This window comes from Aspergillus aculeatus, assembly GCF_001890905.1.
Source record: "Aspergillus aculeatus ATCC 16872 unplaced genomic scaffold ASPACscaffold_3, whole genome shotgun sequence".
NCBI classification, from domain to species: Eukaryota; Fungi; Ascomycota; class Eurotiomycetes; order Eurotiales; family Aspergillaceae; genus Aspergillus; species Aspergillus aculeatus.
Genome location: NW_017962978.1, coordinates 304452 through 322287, shown reverse-complemented (window position 1 = coordinate 322287; position 17836 = coordinate 304452). Strand labels below are relative to the sequence as shown.

At 54.2% G+C, this 17836-nt stretch overlaps 5 protein-coding genes across 5 annotated transcripts; 4 read left to right on the top strand and 1 right to left on the bottom strand.

Annotated features, from left to right (window-relative positions):
* The first annotated feature begins 900 nt into the window (after positions 1 to 900).
* Positions 901 to 3833, top strand: ASPACDRAFT_1853260 (uncharacterized protein). Its single transcript, XM_020197303.1, has 4 exons — positions 901 to 2011; positions 2069 to 2503; positions 2555 to 3446; positions 3510 to 3833. The coding sequence occupies exons 1-4, from the start codon at positions 1008 to 1010 to the stop codon at positions 3552 to 3554; spliced, it is 2376 nt and encodes a 791-aa protein (XP_020059022.1). The 5' UTR covers positions 901 to 1007; the 3' UTR covers positions 3555 to 3833.
* Positions 3834 to 4096: 263 nt separating this feature from the next.
* ASPACDRAFT_23178 (putative NRPS-like enzyme) lies at positions 4097 to 7433 on the top strand (the record flags this gene model as incomplete). Its single annotated transcript, XM_020199176.1, has 3 exons — positions 4097 to 5118; positions 5169 to 6168; positions 6228 to 7433. The coding sequence occupies 3 exons, from the start codon at positions 4097 to 4099 to the stop codon at positions 7431 to 7433; spliced, it is 3228 nt and encodes a 1075-aa protein (XP_020059021.1).
* A 246-nt stretch (positions 7434 to 7679) lies between these two features.
* Positions 7680 to 11845, bottom strand: ASPACDRAFT_112873 (putative DNA damage repair protein Mus42). The gene is made up of 2 exons (XM_020195679.1): positions 11702 to 11845; positions 7680 to 11623 (listed from the first exon to the last, which is right to left on the bottom strand). The coding sequence occupies exons 1-2, from the start codon at positions 11754 to 11756 to the stop codon at positions 7881 to 7883; spliced, it is 3798 nt and encodes a 1265-aa protein (XP_020059020.1). The 5' UTR covers positions 11757 to 11845; the 3' UTR covers positions 7680 to 7880.
* Positions 11846 to 12185: 340 nt separating this feature from the next.
* On the top strand, positions 12186 to 14136 carry ASPACDRAFT_75803 (FKBP-type peptidyl-prolyl cis-trans isomerase). Its single transcript, XM_020204548.1, has 4 exons — positions 12186 to 12343; positions 12406 to 12843; positions 12903 to 13572; positions 13632 to 14136. The coding sequence occupies exons 1-4, from the start codon at positions 12251 to 12253 to the stop codon at positions 13835 to 13837; spliced, it is 1407 nt and encodes a 468-aa protein (XP_020059019.1). The 5' UTR covers positions 12186 to 12250; the 3' UTR covers positions 13838 to 14136.
* Positions 14137 to 15088: 952 nt separating this feature from the next.
* On the top strand, positions 15089 to 17578 carry ASPACDRAFT_2188 (serine/threonine-protein kinase; the record flags this gene model as incomplete). The annotated part of the gene is made up of 5 exons (XM_020199069.1): positions 15089 to 15832; positions 15974 to 16678; positions 16728 to 16790; positions 16844 to 16965; positions 17038 to 17578. Coding segments are annotated over 5 exons (2175 nt in total), but the record flags the coding sequence as incomplete, so codon positions are not given.
* Positions 17579 to 17836: the final 258 nt, after the last annotated feature.

Here is a 17836-nt window from a genome sequence, read left to right as displayed (position 1 = left end):
GGCGTGCGGCATGTATTTTGAAGCGGGATTTGATGTTCTTATGTTGGTTGCCACCAGCTCCGTGCATTTCGAGCCGATGCCCAATAAGTTGCTTTTGCGCGGATAACCCGTGACGTTGCCACTTCTTTAATTGCGTTCTCCCCTAGAATGGAATCTACATTATTCGGTCGGTAGTTTCTGAATAACCGGATTATAGCTTTGTATCCTCTGCAGGGTCTTCGGATCATCTGGGAAGATCAGTGGACGTGAAGCGTGTCTTGCATGGTACGCAGATAGACTGTACTGTACAGTCCATGTAGATCTATCATAGTCAAGGGTCCTCCCAGCTACATCAAATCACCGATTTGGTCCAACAAGATTCATCAGAGTACGTTTGCTTGCAATGGTCTAGCCCGTACCGCTGCTGGTCGAGGTCTAAGCTCTTTGGTTGATCTACAGTATATCTAGTAGTTATTCAGACTTGCTGTATGCAGCTGATTCGTCATGAGAGGTGACTTCGAATTGACACTGACTTAACAAGATACTCTATCAGCATCTGCATCTGTACAAAACTGATGCCCTGTACTGTATTGTACTGTACGTTCAGGAAGGGGGAATGAGACCAATACATAGGTGGATATCCCCATTTCGATTGCAGCATCTCCGGCAGCATCTCCGCGGAACTGTCCCCGATTCCGGCAGACTGACAGAGTGACCGGTTGACAGCCAGCCAAAGAGATGTTTGTTATGTTTGGGTCGAATTCCTTCGCCTCCCCCGCCTTTGGGATATCCGAGAGTAACTCCACCACTGCTGGCCAGCACCTACTCAGTACTACTACTTCCGGATTAGACTCACGATTTCCCCGCTCTTCTCGCCATCCCCGGAAATTTCTCCCTTCCACAAACTGGCACTGACTGCATCTCTCCATTACTACCTACTACGTATTCTTCTCCCCCTTTCCTGTGGTACCACCTCTCTCGTTAATCCCCCCACCAGCCACCAGCCTCGAAATCCGGGATATGTCCATATGGCTGCCACTGTTGTCGCTGCGGTGGACAGTTTGTCGTCACCGGACGACCCAGTGCCACTAAGAGTCGTCAGTGACAGTCACCGTCGGGCTCGGGCTCGGGCTCGGTTTCGGTCTCGGTCTCGATCTAGTGCCAATGGCCGAGATATACTTTCTGCAAAACGACCGAGAAGGTCCTCCGAGTCCTCCTCATCTATACTCAAATCCAATACTCCCCGGCAAAAGATTACCCGGGCCTGCGACCATTGCAAGGAAAAGAAGACTCGCTGTACGGGAACCATTCCCTGCGTAAGGTGTACCCGGCTGTCGCTGGTATGCGAATACAATGCCGCCTACTCACGGGGTCTTCCCCCCGAGCCCCTGCCTGCTTCATCTGGCGAGCAGCTCGGAGACACTCATGCGGTCCACGGTCCGAGAACACGGCGCTCACCTCCAATTGCACACTCATTGTCACGCATTGGATCAGCCTCTCACCAAGATCTGTATGATCGCAACCGCAGCAACGGTAACAACAACAACAACAACAACATCTCCCAGCGCAACTCACCGGACCCTGCCGTGACCGATCTGGAAGGTAATTATCTAGGACCGGCCTCAGGCTTGTCCTTCCTCAATCGCGTCTGGCGTCGTTTACATCAGGATGAGAAACGAGCCGTTCCCGATGCACTGCAGAATGAATCTCCATCCAAGAATACCTCGGTGTTCAAGTTCGGGGATAAACCATACGCGGCCCATCGCGACGTTGGATTCACACTGCCTCCGTATGAGAAGGCTCGGGAGCTGGTCAATACCTACTTTGACTTGTCCATGGTCACATATCGTTTCTTGCATCGCGGGAGTGTGGACCAATGGCTACAGCAGGTGTATGAATGTCATCATTCGGTATCCAACCCCCCAACGGGGCACATGGTAGCGCGAACAGCCATAATCTTCATGATCTTTGCCGTGGGCACTTTGTACGAGGAACAAGACCCAGATAGTCAGATAGATAGGCAGCATGGAAGGTGAGTGTGCTTTGCCTTCACGGCCTTGGACCATGGTGCAGGCTGATTTAATCGCAGCGAGCAGTGGTATGCGGCCTCCAAATCTATGACCGCCCTGGAGTCTGGAGCTCCGCGTCTGGAATCAGTGCAGGCGCGACTGGGCCAATGTTTCTATCTACTCTCTTCCTCCAGGGCCAACGAGTGCTGGTACTCCTTCGGTACAGCCCTCCAGCTGGTGACGGCGCTGGGTTTGCACCGACGGCACCGAGGCAAAGTCCCCCGCGATGGCAATTCCTATCTCGACCGCGAGCTTCGGAAGCGCCTGTTCTGGAGCACTTATACTCTGGATAAATATCTAAGCGTCATGTTTGGGAGGCCTCGTCTGCTTCATGATGAGGACATTGACCAAGAGCTGCCTGATGAAGTCCACGATGAAGACATGTTGGAAGAATATTCATCGACCAGACCAGGGGTGGGAGACTGTATGATGACCGCCTCCCTTCTCCACTATAGGTATGCTTGGATCTGCTCCTTGGTCCTTGACAGTAAGGATTAACTGCATAGACTGGGTCGGATTCTCGGTGAGATCTCGCGACAGTTGTATACAGTCAGCCCTCTATCGCGAGATGCGTCATTTGAGACGGCTGCACGCCTCATGACGAAGCTTGAAGACTGGAAAGCAGCCACCCCTCCACTTTTCAATAGTGTCCGGGCCACGAGCCTGATCCCTCCACTATGTAGGCAGAGTCAGGTTCTGCAGTTGGCTTACTCACACGCGGTGATTCATACGACCCGGTCGTTTTTGCTGAACGATTTTACGGATCTGAACCGTACGCCACAGATCCCCCATCCTACGGTGACTCACCATGTGCTAAAGTGCATCGAGGCTGCCGAGCAGGCCATGGGGTTAGTGGATAGCTTAGCGAAACAGAGGGTCCTGATACAATCGTTCTGGTTTACCCACTACGTGTGCTTCTGCGCCATCATTGTGGTGTACATATATACAATCCAACAGCATCGATTATCTACTACCTTTGGGATATCCTCCCCCGGGATCGAGGATGTTCACCATCTCTATTCCCTTTTCAGCCTGGCCGAAACCTGCCAGCAGCATCTGGCAGAGGCTACCCGGAAGAACTCACCCAGTCGTCGCTACAGCATCATTCTGGAAGAGCTGAGGCGAGAAGTCCGTAGGCGGATTGGCTCAGCCAGCGACACCTCCGAGGGATTTCGCGCTGTCTTCTTTCAGGGCCAGAATTCGAGCACGCTGGCGGAGCAAGGACAGTTGAGCCTGACTAATATATATCCTTCTGGACCCCTGGAGGCTGGCTCCTATGATTATCCGAGTGGATTACCGCTGACCAATTTCACACCGTCGCCTTTGGAGTCGGAGATAGACCTGAGTTTTCTCGATAGCTTGGACGGCTCACTCCTGTGGACGCAGATTGACTCCTGGGTAAGTGATATCGTTGTGATTGGATTTTGACCCGGAGAGACTGACTGAATGCTTCTTGCTTAGGCATTTACGAATCTGAGTAACGATCCGCCGACATTCCCTATGTAGCGACTCGATCATGATGTCTTGGAAATGCTGCATGCCTGGCCAGGCTTTTTTGACTGATCTAATGATATGAAATGACTACACGACTTAGGATGACATGAATTCTTCCTCCCTGTGTTGTATTGTCCGCTCGTTCGAATTGCCCCGGGCAGTTATTCCGTTGTTGTAGATGCACTAGGCTGATAGATCCACTGCCTTGGCTGGTTATGTTGTCAAGATACATGTGATACGCAGCGCCGCCTTCATCGCTGGTACTGACAGACAGACAGACTAAACTTGGAAATGGCTTCGGAAATGAGTTGTTGGAAACGAATGGGTGCCATGCAAGCATGCAGCCGAGTTCGGAGAAATATCCGGACTGACCGGATATCCATGCCTCGCTCCCACCGAGACCAAGGAGTGCATGACGGAACCCTTCTACCATGCGACTTTTGGCGATCCGGATTATGTGCAAGGAGGATGCATATAAGAGCTAGAGTTCCATTGATTTGTTCAGAGATGAATGCATCCTCATTGAGCGCAAAATCGGTGCTTTCTCGACCAAAATGCTTTCTGCAATACTCCCGCAAGCGCCTACTTTGCGTGCACCTCTCGCAAAGGACGATCCTGTCTCCCTTCAGAGATCCCAGCGACAGCCCTTGACTCTCGACGAGCTTGTCCGCCAACGTGCATCTCTAGGTGATTCACAGCCTGTCATTTCCTACCCGCACAACGGGATCGAGTATGTGGATTATCCCCTTCGCCAACTCGATGTCTACGCCTTCCGCGTCGCGCAAGTATTGGCCAAGAGTATTCCGCCTCGGAAATCCTCCGCGGAGGCTCCCACCGTCATGTCTTTACTAGGTCCTTCGGACCTCAATTATCTTGTCATGCTCCTGGCGCTGGCCAAACTCGGACATTCCGGTCTGCTGCTGTCCACGCGGATATCGATCGACGCCTATGTGTCGTTGCTGGAAAGAACACAGTCGAGGCATATTTTCATCCATTCATCCTTCAGAGATACAGCCGAAGAGATCAGGAAGCGCGTTCCTGACTTGCTCATCGATGAGATACCGACTGAGAAATGCTACGACTTTCCAATCCCGGACGAAGAAATTGACACCAACCTGACGCCATCTCTGGATCCGGTTGCGGAGTCCAAACATATCGCATGGATTATCCACTCCAGTGGCTCGACAGGCCTCCCGAAGCCCATCTTCCACACCCAACAAGCTGCCATGAAGAACTATGCGGGCCATATGAACATGTGCGGGTTTGTGACGCTGCCGCTGTATCACAACCACGGGATTAGCTGCCTGTTCCGCACGATTCATGCCAGCAAGCAGTTGCATCTATACAACGCCAAGTTGCCGCTGACGAGGCAGTATCTTCTTCATATCATGGAGTCTCATGACTTTGAGATCTTCTATGGTGTCCCCTATGCTCTCAAGCTGCTCGCGGAGACCCCCGAGGGTATCGCTGCGCTTGCAAGGTTCAAGGCGGTGATGTTCGGCGGGTCAGCTTGTCCGGATTCACTGGGGAACCTCCTGGTTGAGAATGGGGTACATCTCATCAGTCACTATGGATCGTAAGTACTTCTGTGATTGATCAATGAAAGCGTGCTGACAAAGATTGTAGGACAGAGACCGGCCAGTTGATGATGTCCACCAGACCTCGAGATGACAAAGGGTGGGACTGGCTTCGTCCGTCCGAGACGGTCCAGAAGTATCTGCAATTCGAGGAGCGGTTCCCCGGGGTGTTCGAGCTTATTTGTCTGGACGGCTGGCCCTCGAAGGTCATGTCCAACCGCCCGGATGGCTCGTATGCCACCAAGGATCTGTTTGTGAAGCATCCAACCATGACCGCATATAAGTACTATGCCCGGCTGGACGACACACTCGTCCTTGTAAACGGCGAGAAGGTGAACCCGCTCGACCTCGAGGGACGCGTCCGGCAGAATAGTGCAGTGAGTGAGGCTATTGTCTTCGGGGCGGGCAAGGCCTGCATCGGGCTCGCGGTAGTCCGTGCCCCTGACTCTCAGTCTCTGTCTGACGAAAAGATCGTGGAATCGATCTGGCCTGCCGTCGAGAAAGCCCACGAATCCATGCCTGCGTTCGGTCAGCTATCCAAGAGTATGGTGCGTGTCTTACCCGCGGATGCAAGATATCCTCGCACGGATAAGGGAACCGTTATCAGACAAGGCTTCTACCGGGAATACGGACGTCTGATTGAAGAGGCCTACGAGGCTGAAGACGCCATGACGGGGACCTTGGTACTGTCGGAGGCACAGCTCCGGTCGTTTCTTAAGAAGCAGCTCGCGGATATCCTCCCACTCAAGAGTCAGGGTCTGTTGACTGACGATGCGGACTTCTTTGCTCTGGGAATGGACTCGTTGCAAGCCACGCAGCTGCGCTCGGTGGTTTTGAGAGAGATCGAAACGAATGGACAGAAGCTGGGGCTCAATATCGCCTTTGAGCAGCCGAGCATCCGCTTGCTGGCTCGGTATCTTGCTAATCTTCAGACTGGCGTGACAGATGATGGTGAATCGATTGTTGAGCAGATGCAGGGCATGATTGAGAAGTATAGCCAGTTTGAGGAGCATGCGCCGTGTGCAAACGACTTGGACGGGCAGTACGTTGTAAGTCGTGTCCAATCTCTGGTGGATATGAATTTTTTTGGTTCGCTAACTACCTCCAGCTCGTCACCGGCGCAACTGGGTCTCTGGGAAGCCATGTCGTGGCCCAGCTTGCAGCCCACCCCGAGGTCAAGAAGATCTACTGCCTCATCCGCGCCGCATCCCCCATCGACGCCTACACCCGGCTTCACCAATCCCTCACCACGCGCCTCCTCTACGCCTCTCTGACCCCCGAAGCGCGCAGCAAACTCGTCGCCCTCCCCTCCAACCTCAGCGACGACTCCTCCCTCGGCCTGCCCCGTTCCACCTACACCACCCTCACCAGCGAACTCACCAGCGTCATCCACTGCGCCTGGTCCGTCAACTTCAACCTCACCCTCCGCAGCCTGGAGAAGGACAACCTGGGCGGCCTGAAGAATCTGCTGGCATTATGCCTCAAAGCCCACCGCCCCCACCCGGCCACCTTCAACTTCTGCTCCTCCGTCAGCGCCGTCGTCAACTCGGACGTCAACCCCGTGCCGGAGACCCTGCCGTCCTCGCTCGCCGCCGCGCAGGGCATGGGCTACGCACAATCCAAGCTCGTCGCCGAGCACATCTGCGCCCGCGCCGCCGCCACGGTGCCCGGCTTCGCCGTCCGGGTCCTCCGCATCGGCCAGGTGATCGGCGACACCGTCCACGGCATCTGGAACGCCACCGAGGCCATCCCCCTGATGCTTCAGTCCGCCCGCACCATCGGCGCCCTCCCCACCCTCGACGAGGAACCCCTCTGGCTACCGGTGGACGTCGTCGCCACCGCCGTGAATGACATCGCATTAGCCTCGACTGCAGCCCCTACCGATACCGATACCCCCACCGCCACTGATTCTGATCCAGTGAACGTGAATGTGCCCAGCAAAGCAGAAGGAGAAATCTACAACCTCACCAACCAATCCCCCTTCCACTGGACGCGGGATCTCCTGCCCGCCCTCCGCCGCGCCGGGCTGGACTTCGTCGAGTTACCTCCAAGCCAATGGGTGCAGCGTCTGCGCGACGCGGACCCGGACCCCGTGCGTAACCCCCCCGTGAAGTTGGTGGATTTCTTTGCTGGCAAGTATGAGTTCCCGGAGAGTGTGTTGGCGAAGCGCAGACGGCTGCGGTTCCGGACGGAGAGGGCTAGGGGTGTCAGTCGCGCGTTGGAGGGGGTCGGGACGGTGGTGGATGGGGAGGCGGTGCTGGTTAGGAGGATGGTGGAGTGGTTTTTGAGGGTGGGGTGGGTTGCAGGTGCTTGATTACTTGGTCTACTGTTCCTGTATATTGCGATTGAAGTGGGGGTGAGTAGTTGAGGAACTGGTGTTTATCATGCTGCTTGTACTATGCGTTGTGTGTATGGTGGGGGGGGGGGGTAATATGTGGTGCTGTGTTAAGGTATGGGTGCTTGAATTGCTTGGGTTTAGTGGAGAGGGTATGTATGTGAATATTCTGGGCTTATGCAGACAGGTGTCTGCTTCGAGAATACAAACACTACTGAATTTATACCGTATGTGCTTTGTTTTATGGATTGTTCAGAGAATATGTATGTACTGTACCACTCGTCAAGTTTGTTGAAATGCCCTGCAACACCCCTCTCCAGTAAGTAACCCTAACCAAACCTCAACTAGCTCGACTCGACTCATCAACTAACCCACTATACATACAACACACGTTGACTCCCTAGTCGAGTTGGATTTGAAAAACCCTCATTCGAAATCAACCACCCCCAACCCCCTCTCTCCAACAGCCTCCAAAACACTCTCCTTCACCATCCTCACCGCAACTCCCCACCTCCTCCCGACCCGCTGCTTCCGCTGCTGCTTCCGTTGCTGCTGCTGCTGCCGCCGCATCCGCCGCCGCTGGAACCCATCCAGCCCCTCCGGCCTGGAGATCTTGCCACTCGGACTGGGCGTCTTGAAAGCGTCTTCCTCCTCCTGCCAGCTTCCGAACCCATACCCGAACTCAGACCTTGCACCGCTAGCGCTACTGTGAGCAGAACCTGCCGGGCCATCGCTACCGCTACCGCTACCGCTACCGCCAGTACCTGTACCAGTACGAGTAGTCTCAGCCGTGACCCCCGGGTAATCATTCTCAACCAACCAGCTCAACCACCTTACGACGGCGACCGCTTTATCGAGGTCCCGCTCGTCCAGGACAACCCGTTTCAGGTACCGGGCTAGCGAGAGGATGTCTTCGTCGAAGGGGCCTGTTTCTTCTTCTTCTTCTTCCTCCTCCTCTTCCGGGTCGTCTGCTTCGTCTTCTTCGTTGGATTCAGGGGTGGGGCTGAAAGCGGTGTACCACGCTGTCAGGGCGTTGCGGAGGTCCGGGAGGGAGGTTAGGCGGTTGGCGGTGAAGGTGGGGCGTGCGGGGAGCGGAGGGAGGGGGATTGTTTTCTCGCGGGGAGGTTGTGGAGGGGCATTATTTGTTCCTGTTGTTGTGGATGGTGGTCGTGCGTGGGTTGAAGAGTGGAGGGCTGGGCGTTGCAGGAGACGGGTTCGACGCTGTTCTTCGAGGATCTCTTGGCGGATGTCTTCGGGTAATGCTGCTAGAAAGTCGGCGGAGACTTCTGTTGTTGGGGGGTCGGTGGTGGTGGTTGATGCTGAAGCTGAAGCTGATGGTGGTGGCGGGTTCGGGCGGACGAACTTGGCTTGGGTTAGGGTCGTGGCTAGACTGGATTTGATGATGGGAGGACGGCCGCGACGGCGTTTGGTGGGCGTGGTGGGCTTGCGGAGTTTGAGGGAGCTTGAGGATGAGGAGGTTGGGCGGGGAGGGTTGGTGGTTGCGGTGGTGGTGGTGGTGGTGGTAGGTGCTGATGTCCAGGGTTCGGGGGTTTGGTTGTCCGGGTCGCTGGAGTCGCGGGTGTAATAACCTAGTACTTCGGCCCGGACGTCCTCTGGTAACGCCATAAGCGTCTCTGGGTCGATTTGTGACGGCGGAGGCAGCTCTGCGCCCCCTATGGGTCGGCGCGTGCGAGTGGGCGGACAGGGCGAGGTCGACCGCGTGTCGCGGCGCGCCCGGCCCTGGGCTACCAGTTTCGAGCGAATGTCGTTGGGGAGTTCGGCGACGACCTGCGGGTCAATTTGCGAGGGCAGGATGAACTGTGTTCCTGAGATGTTCAACGGCTTGTGGCCGCTCTCGTGCATCGAGGGGACGGACCGGACGGTCTCGGCCTCGCCCCGTCGAGGACTCTCCACGTCGTCCGGGTCTTCAGGTCGCTCGATGCTCCTGCGGATGGGCGAGGCCTTGAAATTCAGCTGCTGCTGGCTGCCGTCGGGCTTGCGAGGAGACCCGGATTTGAGCGGTTCGAGTTTGGTCATTTGTACCCCCAACCCTCTCAAATCACCTGGTGAGATGCCAAAGCTGCGAAGCATGGCCACAGCCTCCTTTCCCAGAGTCTCAGACGCATTGGTTGCTACGCCGAGCATGACACTTCGGTTGAGTATGTCGCATTTGCCATGTCCCAAATGCTTCACAGCTTCCAGGGGCGCGTCGGCTGCTCTCCGCATCACCTTGAGCGTCAACTGCTTGCCCTTGACGAGGTTCTCGACTAGTCGCTTGTGCAACTCGTCGCACAATGATCGGATAAAATCCTCAGCCTGATTCTGATTGACGAAGCGAATCCCCCAGTTGACTTCGGCAGAGACAGACTTGCGTATCGTCTCGTTGCCGACCTCGGTCCGATCAATGCCTCGCGCATACTCCCAGAGCTTGACACCTGTCTTGGGACCCAAGCAGGATGTGAGCCTTTCACGAGTCAACTCCCGAACATCCTTCACGAACTTGACGCCCAGCTCCTCTAACTTCGCACCCATGCTATGACCGACGCCCGGAAGACTTTGGACCGTCAGACCCCCTATGAAATCAAGTACTTCGTCAGGCTTCAGCTGAAACTGACCCGCCGGTTTCGCTTTGCGCAAGGCTACTTTAGCCTGGAGGATATTGCCACCAATGCCCACGGAGACTGCGCAGCCCGCTTGTTCCTTTATGGTTGTCCGCAATGCTTGCGCAATCTCATCGGCTTTAGCTTGTTCCCGGTAGATAGACCCTTCAGAAACACCTCTCCCATCGGAACCTCCAGCATGCAAGCATTGCATCGTAATGTCCACAAGCGCTTCATCAATGCTCACACTTTGAACAATGCCGTCTACAGCGAGAATGGCATTGTAGAATTTTCGACTCGCCTCCTCGTATGCCGGAAAATCATAAGGTACGACCTGTAGACTAGGACACGCTTCCAACGCGCCTTTCATCCACATTCCGTTCTTAATCCCATGCGCACGCGCCTCGTAGTTGCAGCTTGCGATCTCAGAGCCCGACCCAGCGCCATGTGCCACCGCCACCGGCTTTCCTTCCAGATGAGGGTGTTTCAAGGTCGATACAGCGGCAAAAAAGCAATCGAAATCCACATGCATGATATATCGTCTGGCGCCGGGAACAGGTTTCGCGCGCTTGGACTGGGACTGCGACTTCTCCGTAGCTGCGGATTGGAGTTGGGCTTTGAGATTCGCCTTCCACGTCGAGAGGTGGTGCAAACGTGACTCTTTGTAGTATTGCTGGATGAATTCGGGGTTGACTACACTGGAGTTACGCATGCGGGGATCCGTCAAGAGTTGAGCATTGTATTCTTCAGAAGTCAATCCGGGTTTTGAGGGACTAGCTTGTTGAGCCAATGGGGATCTTTTTTGCGAAATATTTGAACGGGGAGAAATATCATCATTGCCTGGGTCGTCCTTTCTGGGTTCAAGATCCCTAGGGGAAGATAGCACATTGGTTTGTTGCGAGACAGGAAGAGGATTGCCCGTCTCGTCCATTGAAAAACTAGGGAATTCGCCATAGTCCGACTGGGAAGCCAAGTTCGGTTGTGTCTCCGTCGACGCTGAGCCCGCAGGCTGCCCCAAAGGAGACCTCACGGGGCTAGTTGCCTCCGTTGCCTGAAGTCGAGAGGCGTACCAGCTATTCCTGCTCTGCTCCCGATAGCCGGCCTGTGAACTGTTGGTTTGGCTCAGCATACGCCCATTGTCGAACTTCAAGACTTTCTGTGTGTGTCCTTCGTCAACGACGCGAAACTGATCCCAGGGGAGCAGGCGACCCGCCTGGACACTCTCCACCACCCATGCCGGTTTCACGATCCGATATCTTCGGAATTCCTCCCGTTTCTTGGGGGTCAGTGAGCTGGCGATGATGTGAGTGGCATCCGTCTTGCCGCTCAGATACTGGAGAAAACCACCACCATGGCTGACAATCAATTTATGAAGGTCCTGCAGAGACGGTTGGGTGTAACCATTCACGTGCGCTACGACGCCTCGAAAGATGGGAGGATTCTCAGAAGCAGAGGAGCGTATCTCAGCGTCCAGATTCTGCAGCTTGAGCTTCTTCCGGCGCATATAATCGCTGAAACCACCAAAGGTGGAGGCATCGTATTCTTCGCCACCCTCATCTTCGAACTGATCTATACAGTCATGCGATAAGCGATTAGCGATGCGGACGTGCCTGGCAGCGGAATGGGGAGGAGTAAAAAACCACGTACGGTTCTGAATACGCTTGCGCACAGCATTAGAGTTCTGGTCCAACACTGAGCCCATGTTGGGCCAAGAGAAGTAGCATGATCGGGCGAGGACAGTGAGAGTGTGCCTGTGGTTCCCGATAGTAGCGAATGAATGAATGGGTCTGGAAGCGGCAGAGGCAATGAAGGACTCACGGCTTGCGCGGGGAGTGGAGCAGATGGCTGCACGTGATTTGATAAGAGCTCGAATGATAGAGAAGGCGGTGACAGAGTGGATCTTCCGAGGTGATTGGTTGCCCGGGAAATTCTTGATGATGAAGAAAAAAAAAAAAAAGACTCAAAGGCGGTGAAGGACGGTCTCGGTGCAGCCACAGCAATTCCGGGCGTGCTGCGGCGGCGTCAAAACTTTTCCTTTCCTCGACTCTTCCTCCTCTTTCTGTTCCTTTCGTTCTTCCGTGCTTTCTGGTAGACGATCTTTTATCTGCCTTTTCTCTCTTTCTTTTTCGTTGGGCTCTGTTCGTGTCCTTCTTTACCAAAACACATATCCCCTTCATATCACATATCACATTCAAAATGTCTGGTGTTCAGCCTGTTGCCGTCTATGCGCTCAGAGTTCCCGCTGGCGGAGCTCTGATTCCCGCAGTGGTCCCTGAGGCTGCTGCCATGGTGAGTTCAATTGACATTGAGACTAAAGACCATCTCGGAAATGATGCTAATGCGATGTGAAGTTCCGTGTGACCATGGCTGCCATCGACCCCGATGAGGCCCCCGAGTACGAGGATGGCTTCGACTCCAACAAGCGTCCCCGCGCCACCTTGAAGCTCGTTCGCCCTCCTCCTGGCTTGGACCTCGAGGACGAGTCTGATGATGAGGACTACGAGGACGACTCCGAGGAAGACTCCGAGGATGACGAGGAGGTCAACGGCGGCCCCAGCGACAAGGAGAAGGCCCGCAAGCTCAAGCTTGCTGCTGCCCGCAAGGAGCTCGAGGATGCTATGGAAGAGGACTCCGAGGAAGATGACGAGGATGAGGAGTTCGACCTGAAGGCTGCTATCTCCAAGCTGGTCAAGGGCAAGGCACCCGCCACCGATGACGACTCTGATGATGAGTCCGACGAGGGTCTCGAGTTGGATGAGCTGGTCCTCTGTACCCTGGACCCCGAGAAGGTAAGAGCAAAATCCCTGATCATGCCATCTCACAATCCATTGACTCATTCGCCATGTAGAACTGCCAGCAGCCTCTCGACATCACTGTCGGTGAGGAGGAGCGTGTTTTCTTCAAGGTCACCGGTACCCACACCATCTACCTCACCGGTAACTACGTCGTTCCCGCTGATGAGCACGGCCCCTGTGGTTCCGACGACGAGGATGACTACGACGAGGACGACTACGACCTCCCCCCTGGTGAGGAGGAGCTGGATCTCGAGGCTCTGTTGGGCGAAGAGGATGAGAGCGACGACCTCGATGAGCTGGAGGACCCCAGAATCACCGAGGTTGAGAGCGACGAGGAGGCCCCCAAGCTGGTCGAGACCAAGGGCAAGAACAAGCGTGCCGCCGAGGAGGCCAAGCCGGCTGCCAACGAGCCTGCCCTGAGCAAGAAGCAGCAGAAGAAGCTCAAGAAGAACAACGGCGAGGCTGCCCCCGTTGAGGAGAAGAAGGATGCCAAGGAGGGCAAGAAGGTTCAGTTCGCCAAGAACCTGGAGCAGGGCCCCACTCCCTCCGCTCAGAAGCCTGCGGAGAAGCCTGCTGAGAAGACCACCGGCACTCTGGGTGTCAAGGAGGTTAAGGGTGTCAAGGTCGACGACAAGAAGCTTGGCAAGGGTGCTGCTGCCAAGGCCGGCAACACCGTTGCTATGCGTTACATCGGCAAGCTCGAGGATGGCAAGGTCTTCGATGGTAAGTCCAAAATCAGATCTCCTATCAAGCAATCACTCGACTAACATGTGTGACTACAGCCAACAAGAAGGGCAAGCCTTTCACCTTCAAGCTTGGCAAGGGTGAGGTCATCAAGGGCTGGGACATCGGTATCGCCGGTATGGCCGTCGGTGGTGAGCGCCGCATCACCATCCCCGCCCACCTTGCCTATGGCAAGCGTGCTCTTCCCGGAATCCCTGCCAACTCGAAGTTGATCTTCGACGTTAAGCTGCTCGAGATCAAATAAGCAGTTTCCCGGGGATGTTTGTTTCCGCCCTTTTGCTTGTTGACCTAGCACCCAGCATCGCTCTGATTGCGGGAACGCAGTCTCTCATCCTATTGCATTTAATCTTTCTATTGCTATCATGTCTGTTGGATTTAATTTCTTTCCCAAAAGAATCGGTGTTCCGGGGGTTTTCGAATATATGACTCTGATTTCTGTGATATCCGACTTGTTTCTTTGCACAGCCGTCCGCTGCATTTGGCAGGGAGGAGGATAGTAACGGAATCTTCGTGTTCACAATCTCAAAAAGTGATTGCATATCATCCATCATACATCATCTTGTCCTCTCGTCGTAGTCATAGCGCTCCTTCCTCAGTAGACGTATGTACTACTCTCGTGGGGGTTGCCCAATCGGGACTGCATCAATCCACACCTCTCGCTGCGCCAACCTCGCAACTCCCTCATCTCCTCCGTAACTGCATAGGCTTTCAACTCAGAGGCGTTCCATGTCTCAACAGAGTGACGAAGCACATGAGGGTGCCTTTCTTTCTTTCATTCTATACCATAAGCAAGCAGCACATGTACTTCTATGATTAAGGGTAGGTGCATGACGAGTTCTACGCCCCCTCCATAGTATCAATATTGAGTCGGCCCAATCGCCTCCAAGCAGCTCAGGATGGACGAGAGCTCGCAAACTCCGGATGATAACCCAACATCTCTCGATATCATGAGCAGTGAAGGATCTACCATCGAGACAATGATGTCAGGTCCTCGAAGCTCTGATCCTCACCCGAGCCAGCTAAAGAGCAAGGACAGCGTTCGAGAACGTATCCGTCAACGGAGCTCGAGAATACTGTCACTCCTAGGTCTCCGAAACTCTGCTCAAGGTACGTCGCCGCTCGTTCAATTTCAGTGAGTAAGACCCCGAGCTAATTCATGACCATAGTACTGAAAGCAGTGACAGCCCACGACCTAGATGACCTGCGAAGAGTCGAGGGTGACCGCGTCCTACTACAGACCTTCCACTCTTTCCCTGCTCCTGTCGAAAATGGACAGAATGAAGAGCAGTCCAGTCAAATTGCAGTCCTCGATGGATCTCCGGATGCGTCTGAAGGATCTAGCCCAGCTGGTAACATTGATTCCAGTCCCAATCACGTCCAAGAGTCAATCGAAAATGTCCAAGCCCACCCAGAGGCGTCCCAAAACCCCTCAGAAGCACCCGTGCAAGCCCCTCTCCCGATTGTACGACCAAGCCACAAACGATTATCCGAAGTTTTGAAGCGAAGTCAGTCGACACCGGCAGCTCTCACACATATTGTGTCAACCAAGCTATCAACCACTTTTGGAAGTCCTACGGTCATCCGTCGCTCACATCTTCGCTCGCGGCCTAGTTTTCGGCTCCCTCAGTTTCCAGGGCCGTCACTTGCCCCTGCATTGGATAAGCAAGGCGATAGTGCTCAGGATAGCTCCGATCCCCAAACCTCGCCGGAAGACAGTGTGTCTCCGACTAGTACACGTTCCACTCCTCAGACAACTCCTCCCACAACGCCTCCCACATCAGGAGAGCCGTCAGGAGGCTCGAAGCAAGGCATTCTAGATGCCGAGCAGGCGAAACAAACAACGTCACCATCTAGCAGCGACGAGGGTACACATACCCAAGTGATCGAAGGCTCACTCGGTCGGCCGCCCTCGATCATTACAGTGGAGGCTGCTGCCAATGCAAAGGTCTTCTTCGAAACACACTTCAACTCGGTATTTTGTGGGACGGATCTTCGCTCGCAGCGTCAGCATGAGCTTGAACAGTATATCTATGGCCTTCCTTTGGCTCCCGAAGAAAGGGCGAGAATTTGGGAAAACTGGATCATCCAGGAACGGCAATATCTGCGCCAATGTCGTGTTCTCAAAAGTCACTCTCGTTGTGGCCGACAGGACGAGACGGTATCTCTCGCTGGATTTGAAGCAATCAAGGTTCTAGGAAGGGGGAGTTTTGGAGTTGTGAGGCTGGTCAGAGAAAAGAAAGTAGCAGAAAGTGACGGTACCAATGCACATGGGGAGAAGCATTCATTCTGCAGAGGAGAGCTGGCAAAGCTCAAAACCCGGTCTATCTCTGTCATAGATGGGACCACAAGCACACGTCGGAGGATGATGGCAGGGGTAAAGAAGGATGTATTTGCAATGAAAGTGATCCGGAAATCTGCAATGATACGCAACAGCCAAGAAGGTCACCTCCGAGCTGAACGAGACTTTCTTGTTGCATCGGCCAAATCTCGATGGATTGTGCCATTGATTGCAAGCTTCCAGGATCGTGATCATTTGTATCTTATCATGGACTACATGGTCGGTGGTGATTTCCTGGGATTGCTAATGCGCCAGTGCATCTTGCCCGAAGAAATCTCCCGATGGTATGTTGCAGAGATGATCCTGTGTATCGAAGAAGCCCATCGGCTATGTTGGATCCATCGCGATGTCAAGCCCGACAATTTCCTCATATCTGCGTCCGGTCATTTGAAAATATCCGACTTTGGCCTAGCCTTTGACGGACATTGGGCTCATGATCAAGTATATTACAATGAGCAGCGATACTCCCTGCTCAGGAAACTCGGGCTTCAAGTGGCCGGAGATTCTCAGGACAGAAAAGAAGCTCGCAAGCCGGCAAAGGCATCATTCCATGATTTCGGTCCTGGAGCCGAAACTGACTGTACACCACCTACGATGGGTCTGCTTGGATGGCGTGACCGCACTCAGAAGCGGCGTTTGGCCGCAAGCGTGGTGGGAACTAACCAGTACATGGCACCAGAGGTTGTTCGGGGTGAGCTATATGACGGCCGATGCGACTGGTGGAGTATCGGCATCATACTATACGAGGTACGATGGTCGTTGAGATGTATGAACAGTGCTAACTCGAGTGCGACAGTGTCTCTACGGCTTCACGCCCTTTGCTTCGCACGATCGTCAGAAGACCAAGATGAAGATCCATGTACGTGGCTGTACGATACCTGAAACCCCTGATGAAGCTAATCAAGACAAAAGCATCACCACGAGACACTCTGTTTTCCCGCTAGTAGAGCGTCGGACAAGCGGGTTTCGCCTGACGCAATTGACCTTATCAATTATCTGCTTCAAGAAAAGGAGCATCGGCTGTCATCAAGCAAGTACAAGATTAATGACTCTCTGAGCTCCCGATTACCATCCCGACATTTCTTCTATAACATGGACCCTCGCAGTCGAAACTACAAGGGCTTTTACGTCTTCCCAAACGACGCAGCAGATATCAAGATTCATCCTTTCTTCCGCAACATCAAGTGGGATGAGATCCATCAGTCGGTTCCTCCATTCGTCCCCAAAGTGAAAGGCTGGGAGGACACCAGGTACTTTGACGATGCAGGATATGAGGGTGACCACGATGATATCTCCATAATGTCGGATCCTGACCACCCCGAAGACGACAGTGAGATGGAAGAACCGGTTCCAGCTAAAGCCGAAACTCCTTCGCCCCAGGATGCAAATCGACATCCCGCACCTGGTCCAGGTCCAGGGCCAGGAGGTAAAGCCTCTCCGCACAAGGATCGCAAGAGGAAAGAGCGAAAACGCCCGCGGGACAAGCTTCTGCGTGACCGGCAAATGCGGAGAACAGTGCTCGAGATGCGCAAGAAAGGGGCATTCTTGGGTTACACCTATCGACGTCCCAAGTCCGTGGCCGTAGCCTTGACCCCTGATCGGGGTCGTCACCGTCTAGGGCGAGGCCAGCTGTCGGAACTATATGGCTCGTAGCATCGTTGGCTGGGTACCGTTTAACTCATGAACCTCGGCAATCAAGAGCGACGAACGTACACGAAAGGCTCATGATGTATTCTTCATTAGACATTATTATGTGGCAGACATCACTCATCCCTAAGAAGCGAGATATCTTACCGGTATGTGTACATGTACCGGCTGTCAGTCGTTATTGGATATTGATACGATGAAACGATCAATTACTTCCACAGGTTTTGAACATCTACTTCACAGCCCACAGTAGAGAAT

Excerpts from the sequence above, each read along its gene's own strand:
- ASPACDRAFT_112873 (XM_020195679.1), bottom strand. The coding sequence starts at position 11,756 with ATGGGCTCAGTGTTGGACCAGAACTCTAATGCTGTGCGCAAGCGTATT. Across the intron at positions 11,624-11,701 it reads GCGCAAGCGTATTCAGAACC|ATCAGTTCGAAGATGAGGGT; the intron begins GTACGTGGTTTT and ends ATGACTGTATAG.
- ASPACDRAFT_1853260 (XM_020197303.1), top strand. The coding sequence starts at position 1,008 with ATGGCTGCCACTGTTGTCGCTGCGGTGGACAGTTTGTCGTCACCGGAC. Across the intron at positions 2,504-2,554 it reads GCCTCCCTTCTCCACTATAG|ACTGGGTCGGATTCTCGGTG; the intron begins GTATGCTTGGAT and ends TTAACTGCATAG. Across the intron at positions 3,447-3,509 it reads GGACGCAGATTGACTCCTGG|GCATTTACGAATCTGAGTAA; the intron begins GTAAGTGATATC and ends CTTCTTGCTTAG.
- ASPACDRAFT_75803 (XM_020204548.1), top strand. The coding sequence starts at position 12,251 with ATGTCTGGTGTTCAGCCTGTTGCCGTCTATGCGCTCAGAGTTCCCGCT. Across the intron at positions 12,344-12,405 it reads TCCCTGAGGCTGCTGCCATG|TTCCGTGTGACCATGGCTGC; the intron begins GTGAGTTCAATT and ends TGCGATGTGAAG. Across the intron at positions 12,844-12,902 it reads GTACCCTGGACCCCGAGAAG|AACTGCCAGCAGCCTCTCGA; the intron begins GTAAGAGCAAAA and ends TTCGCCATGTAG.